We start from the raw sequence: 7771 nt of genomic DNA, 5'->3' as shown, positions 1-7771 counted from the left end.
AGTCATCCCTACAATGTTGCGGTTACGGCACAAATCAAACCGCTTATTCAGGTAATTACTTAGTTAAATTCCTGTTCTAGTTGTAGCCCCGACCACAAGTAATAAGGCCGATTTATTGTCTAGTATTTGTGGGAGGGGCTCTGCCCCGCTATTTTAGGGTCACTCTCCCCCCTCCACTTTGTACGTCGGTTTCAGCACACCAACCCTTCCCACCCTCGATTTCATTGTCACACCAGGGGATGGCCTCCTTCAGTCATCCCTACAACGTTGCGGTTACGGCACAAATCAAACTGCTTATTCAGGTATTTACTTAGTTAGGATTCCTGCTCTAGTTGTAGCCCCGACCACAAGTAAAAGCGTTCCAAAGTTATTATCACATAAAGTGACACATGTCAGATTTGCAAAAATCGACCTGAGATTTAAGGTGAAAAGTGGCCCAGTAGTGAAAGGGTAAAGGGCTATTTCAACTGCATATGCTACATACTGTATGGTACATACACAGGAGATACTAGGTATTATTCTAGAATGCTAAATCTTTTGATAAGCAAAGGGGGCAGCCTGCAGCGGCACAAAGGAGAGATGACCACCCGTCGCTGCTTTTTCCATTCAATTCTTTGGGAATTATGTTAAGTATGCTCTCACTCCCACAGATTTCAATGAAAAGAAGTTATTGCTACATAGCTGCAGCTGCATAGGCTTCATAATTTGACTATATAAAGTGGTTGCACAGATTAAAAAATTTGTGCCACAACCCCTCATACAGCTGATCATCGGGGGTGTCGAAAGTCACACCTCCACCAATCTGATATTGATGATTTTACCTGAGGATAGTTCATTAATATTACAAAACCAGAATATCATTTTAATTGGCTACGTTCCCATACCAAACACAACCTGTGGACAGGTGTGGCACTGTTTGGGGTCTCCACCAATCTCCACCAATGCCTTTTTAACTTCAATGGAACAAAACTGCAATACCAGACCCAACCCTACCTATGAATTGTGTGAGGATATTTCTAGAAGAAATCAGTCAGCGTTTTTTTTTCTAATCCTATAATAACCCTGTAATTGAAGAGATTCAGCTTACTACAAAATACATGTGCAAATTCCGTCAGAAAAAAAAAAACTTCAAGGAAACGTCATTTTAATTTAATTTTATTTGCATGCTAATGTTTGCTGTTACATTTATGGGGGCACTGCATAGTTGTTCTTTCATCCTTCTGTAAAACAAAATAATATAGGATTGTTAGAATATTATGGACAGCTCGTGTAACATAAAGGAATAAAATGTTACAAAAAATATTGAATAGGAAATTCAAAAAGATCCTGTTTTACAACAAAGATAGTTCCCCTGTGTAACTGACTACATTATACAATTCTCTATCACAGATGGAAATATACCTCTGGATAGGTCATCTGTAGGGGTGTAATACCTGGGACCCCCGCTGATCAACTATTTGAGAAGGCACGGGCGCTCACAGTAGAGCTACTTTTCTCAGCTCACCAAACACAGTGCCATATATTGTATAGTGGCTATTCTTGGTATCGCAGTTTACCCCCGATCACTTCAAAGCTGCTGAGCTGCACCTAGGCCATGTGACCAATAAAAGTGATGTCACATGGTTAGACAAAGCCGCAAGAAGGCTGTGGTGCTACTGTGAGTGCTGATGCCTTCCCAAGCAGCTGATCAGTGGGGGTCTTGGGTGTCAGACCCCCACTAATCAGATGCTGATGACCTAGCCTGAGGATAGTCTGTTTAAAATCTCAGAAACCCTTTCAAACCCTTCAAACCATTGTTGTCCTTAAGGACTATACACATTTTTGTTCAACTCTGTATGTATGAAGTCTGTCCTTTTGTTTTTCAGCACAAAAAGTGCTTAATAATAATAGATGGCGTAAGCTTACAATGTCTAGACCTCCACTAGATTTATCACAGTGGCTTAGGCTGGTTGATAAATGTGGTGCAGGGATAGACACCTTTGTTTAGCTCTATACAGTGGTCCCTCAAGTTACAACATTAATTGGTTCCAGGACGACTATTGTATGTTGAAACCATTGTAACTGCGGAATCGGTTCCAAAGCCCTAAAATGTCATCCAAGATAAGAGAAAATGAAGATTTAAGAAAAATAAGTAGATAGCTAAGACAGATAAAACAAGTCCTTACATATAACAGTCAGGAATAGCTGCTAACTAGCAATTAATACAGCTATTTTACCAGAGAAGTGACCTTGATTGATTGGATCTGAGTCTGAAGCATTGTATGTTGACTCTAGTTTCAACTTATAATGGGCCAGAAAAGACCATTAAAAATATTGTATCCTGAAGCCATTGTATCCTAAGGGAGCACTGTACCAACATTTGGTTGGCTTACTTTGAGACACAATTTTATGCCAGAATTGTAAAGCATCTTAACCCCGATTCCTTTAAGTGAAAAAGGTAGAAACCCTGGTTGTGCCAAAACTTCACCAATTTGCTGCACTTTTTTTTTGTCAGATTCTAGGCACAGGCGTGAAGTTCAATAAAAAAAGAAAGTACATTTTAAAAGTACACTTTTTCTACAGTAGTGCCCAGTGGGTTATGGAGGCCACCATGGATACATAGCGTACTTCAAATCCATTAACTGTATACAGTAGGTCATGAACTTTCCAATTGTTTTTCATGATGGATGTCATTTTAGACTATGGTTGATAAATTCCTGTCATGGATACGTGATAGAATATAATGGAATCCATGATAAATATCACTGGTAGTGTCAGTCCCCATTTAACATATATGGCTGGAGTTTTCCTTGGGTATATGTTAAATGGAGACAAAAAACATGATGTGTGATAGTTCTATGGCACATCATTGATAAGCCCCAACATTAAATTACAAAATACATTGTCAAGTATTGAACTGTTCTACAGGGTGGGCCATTTATATGGATACACCTTAATAAAATGGGAATGGTTGATGATATTAACTTCTTGTTTGTGGCACATTAGTATATGTGACACATCAAACAAACAATGGTGTGCTTGGTTTTAACGTAACTTTATTCTTTCATGAGTTATTTACAAGTTTCTGACCACTTATAAAATGTGTTCAATGTGCTGCCCATTGTGTTGGATTGTCAATGCAACCCTCTTCTCCCACTCTTCACACACTGATAGCAACACCGCAGAAGAAATGCTAGCACAGGCTTCCAGTATCCGTAGTTTCAGGTGCTGCACATCTCGTATCTTCACAGCATAGACAATTGCCTTCAGATGACCCCAAAGATAAAAGTCTAAGGGGGTCAGATCGGGAGACCTTGGGGGCCATTCAACTGGCCCACAACGACCAATCCACTTTCCAGGAAACTGTTCATCTAGGAATGCTCGGACCTGACACCCATAATGTGGTGGTGCACCATCTTGCTGGAAAAACTCAGGGAACGTGCCAGCTTCAGTGCATAAAGAGGGAAACACATCATCATGTAGCAATTTTGCATATCTAGTGGCCTTGAGGTTTCCATTGATGAAGAATGGCCCCACTATCTTTGTACCCCATATACCACACCATGCCATCAATTTTTTTGTTCCAACAGTCTTGGAGGGATCTATCCAATGTGGGTTAGTGTCAGACCAATAGCGGTGAAACTTGTAAATAACTCATGAAAGAATAAAGTTATGTTAAAACCAAGCACACCATTGTTTTTCGTGTGAAATTCCCAATAAGTTTGATGTGTCACATGACCCTCTTCCTATTGAAAAAACAAAAGTTGGATTCAAAATGGCCAACTTCAAAATGGCCGCCATGGTCACCACCCATCTTGAAAAGTTTCCTCCCTCACATATACTAATGTGCCACAAACAGGAAATTAATATCACCAACCATTCCCATTTTATTAAGGTGTATCCATATAAATGGCCCACCCTGTATAATGATTTTCATTACAACCCCTCAGTCATGTGTTATTGTGGCATTGAAGAAGGGTTAGTTACTAAACACTTTTCTCCGATCCTAGCTTGCAGCCACATACTACCAACACATTTCCATCAGTGATTATGTAAGAGCAGTGCCCGTGCAATCAGTGGCAGATAGCTCAGGCCCTTGATGCTCTTGAAGAAGAAGAAAAGGTGTCAGCTTCCAGATGAATAAGAATCATAACTTACTATGGTTTTTTTGTCCCAGTTTTTTTTGTGTATTCTTAGCTGAGTGGGTTGGATTTTGAGGTCGGCTTGCAGCACTTGGATGTGTGTGGGCTACATGTGGAGCCGCTGTAGGATGACTCTTTGCATCATTTTGTTTGGGTGTAGGTCTAGGACCCTGGAATACATGTAAGCAAATTATCCATACATGTTTTCGAATTTATACAAATCTTATGTACCCATTATTATTGCAGCACATCCTACATCTTGTTATGAACAGAACATTCCCTTCTTAAATGAAAGCATCACCTCTGAGTATATGACCCTGAGCACTTTGCAGACTGAAAACCTTTATTACTGTTTCGTATGAATTCCTGTTTGTTGGAAAGCTGGGACAAAGCCATTATGCTGTTATTACTGCTATCATTCATCTCTCCTAGAGTCCTGAACATGAAATTTGCTTTGTTATGAAGCAACTGAAAAACAAGTATGTGTATATATATTTAACGAGACCTATATCCAAACAACTATTCCTCCAAACCTCCTCCATTAAAATGCACTCTCAGTTTGACTGAGCATGCATGAATTCTGAGTAATGGGATTGGAGTAAGCTTCTGCTGCCAGACAATTTTGGTGGTGGCTGATCTCCCCTGAGAGAAAAACAATCAGATACATTGAAATCTAACAGCCCTATCCTTCTATCCACAACATCTGCCATCAGAGGAAAGACAGGAGGTCCCCTTATACATTAAATGACACCTGGTCCCACCAAAATCCTCAGGTTTGGATGAAAAATTATACATCTAATGTGTATGGCCAACTTAAACTTCTGGGACATGACTGACAATCTTCCTGTGAGCTATTATGAAGGCCCTATTGCTTATCACAGTTTTACACCTTATCACCCTCCTACACCCTACTAGGTCCTATTGCTTATCACCCTCCTATTACCCTAGATGCAACTAACAGACAGTTGAATACCTATGATGATAATTTACAAATTATAACATAATTTACCTGACCAGGTTTGTTTTGTGGTGTACGTATAGTAGGTGGTTTTTTAGAGGGTCGGTGACCTCCAGCAGGTGGATGTGTGCCCTTGGGTTGGTTTTTTTTTGAGACTTGTCTGCTATGCCTTGGATGACCTTCCAAACCTTCTGGATGACGTGGTTGGGAAGGGTTATCATGTGGGGATTGTCCTGTTAGGTTATGATGCTCAGAAGGATGGACAAGGCCAGTGGGTGATTCATGTGAAGGTTTAGGAGTACGTGGATCATGTGGAGGACCAAAGCTAGGGCGGGGTTTTTCTGTTAGACACAAGATTGTGTGAAAATGTAATAACTTCAAATATAACAAAAAAAATTCTGAATAAAAAAATACTCATACTGTAAGTCAAATTGCATTATAATAACTTTTGAAAGACACAAGCAAAGTTCATTTAAATGTGAAGATATACATGTAGACAAAACAGACAGAATGAAAACGTGAGCCCCTTTTTCTAAATAATTTCTGCAGAAAATAATGAAAGATACAGATGCAGATAATGGAACATTTATGCTATAGGGTGGGACATCAAGTTCCTACAGGTCTGTACTACGGAGCTGTATGTTTCCCTAATATGGCATTTGAACATGGCACAGTTTTTCTGTCTGAGTATTTTGAGCTACATATGGTCCCATAGACTTCTACGAGTGATGTCTTAGGGTACGGCCACATGTTCAGGTTTCCGCATGGAATTTTCTAAGCGAAAATCAGGTGTGGATCAAAAACGTTGAGAAATTATAGAGGACAGATTTGACTTATCCTCTTTTTTAAATTCACTCCTGGTTTTGGCTTCTAAAACTGCATGCAGAAACCAGACCGTGGGGTCGTACCCTTACAGCTCCGTATGACAAGCTTGTACCCAGCGACGTTTACCTAAAGCCTCCAAAACCTCTAAGAAAACAGTACTATATAAAATGCTAACAAAATAAAAATAAATAATATCCGCCTTAGTAGAATGTAATTAACTACTGATTATTCATCCTATGTTAGTATAACTGAAAGACTGTATTTGCATTTGCTTTTTCCGATACTTTATTTTAAACTGAGGGACCTTCATTACTTACCTCTGCATAACTGATACTAGAACAAGCATCTACAAAGTACATAACAAATCAGTGCAAACCAATGAACAACCCTTCCAATGAACCATCATCTGATAGGACGTAACATTACTAGGTCTGAGGGCTACAGTTACATTTTTCCTCTTCTATATTTCTTCATGCCTTTTGATTTCATATGAACATTTTTGCTTGATTATCTGACTGACAACAAAAAACGTGTGTGGCGGCCCTTTACTATCACTATTTATATGGGACGCCAACCATAGGACACGTGCACCACCACGCTACAACCGTAGTGCCGACTGACATACATGACAACAAAAAACGGTGACATATTTAGGCCTCTTTCACATGATCAATACAGATTGTGTCTGTTCAGGAAAAAACTGGTGGTTTTGCATACAAGTTGAATCAGTTTTTTATGTGATTGCTTTCAGTGTTTCTATTTTTTCTGGAATGCATGCGTTTTTCCCACCTGTGAAGAAAAGCTGAAGAATAACTCTCAACATCTCCTAGCAGACAACTGTGCATTGCATCCGGATGCCTTCTGTTTTTCACTTTTATGGAGCCACGGTTGCGTTAAAAAAGCACAATACAGAAGGTATTGCGATTTTTCTTGAATGCAAAGATGATTTGGGAAAAACAACACTCATGTACTTGAAACAACAAAATAGCAACCATCACGAAAAAGTGCATTCCATCAAGATGCATGAAAAACTACACTCATGTACACAGACCCAGACATAAATGGGTCAGGATTCAGTCCTGCACTCGCTACACGCATCATATCCGAATAGAAAAGTCACTCGTGTGAAAAAGCCCTTAACAGGATTCTATAGCTCTCCTAGGTGCATTGCTTCTACATAAGAATATCTCCGTACACAAGGCATCTAATGGAACCTGTGCCGCAATGCATAAAGTAGACGTTCTGTATTAGAAAGCCTTACAGTCTCCGTGCACATCGCTCAACCGTGGGCATGGAGCCTGTAAGGCTTTCCTTACGAATATTTGCATCAGTAATATTTTATGATTTCAGCTTCCATTCGTACATTTTTCAAGTGAAAAGATCCTTACCATGTTTGCCAAATGGTCCAGCGAGTGCTTGAACCACTATGGCTAAGAAGATAAGAGACTTCATGTTTCTTGAGAGCTTTTAGGTCCAATTCCCTAGAGAGAAGAAGCTGAGCTGCTTTGGATGACAACAGCATCACAGTCTCTATTTAAAGTCCTTCTTCAGCCCTGCCCCTTGTAAATAGGGTTTTCTGATTTGGTAGAAGAGGAGTGCATGAAACTGGAAAAAAGAGTCATGTAATTGTATATGGTATTGTCTAGGAATTTAATTAGAACGAACTTTACACTACTCATTATCAGTGAAGGGGTATTGAATTGCAAATTCATGGAAACCAGAATTTCTTATTGTTCTTAAATTCTGCTAAAAATTCCAGTTAAGCTATGCCCACACTCCTCATGTGTTCTGCTGTTCATAGCTGTATTCGATCCACACTCCTCATGTGTTCTGCTGTTCATAGCTGTATTCGATAATCGGGAGCCCT

General features: G+C 39.6%; 1 protein-coding gene across 1 annotated transcript; it reads right to left on the bottom strand.

Moving 5' to 3' along the window:
- Positions 1 to 1171: 1171 nt before the first annotated feature.
- Positions 1172 to 7369, bottom strand: LOC121003840 (proline-rich protein 2-like). Its single transcript, XM_040435764.1, has 4 exons — positions 7293 to 7369; positions 5131 to 5420; positions 4138 to 4291; positions 1172 to 1220 (listed from the first exon to the last, which is right to left on the bottom strand). Exons 1-4 carry the CDS (start codon positions 7354 to 7356, stop codon positions 1213 to 1215), a joined length of 516 nt encoding a protein of 171 aa, XP_040291698.1. The 5' UTR covers positions 7357 to 7369; the 3' UTR covers positions 1172 to 1212.
- Between the last annotated feature and the right edge of the window lie 402 nt (positions 7370 to 7771).

Source organism: Bufo bufo, chromosome 6, assembly GCF_905171765.1.
Source record: "Bufo bufo chromosome 6, aBufBuf1.1, whole genome shotgun sequence".
Taxonomy (NCBI): domain Eukaryota; kingdom Metazoa; phylum Chordata; class Amphibia; order Anura; family Bufonidae; genus Bufo; species Bufo bufo.
Note: the sequence above shows the minus strand (reverse complement) of the source record. Positions and strands in the feature narration are given on the sequence as shown.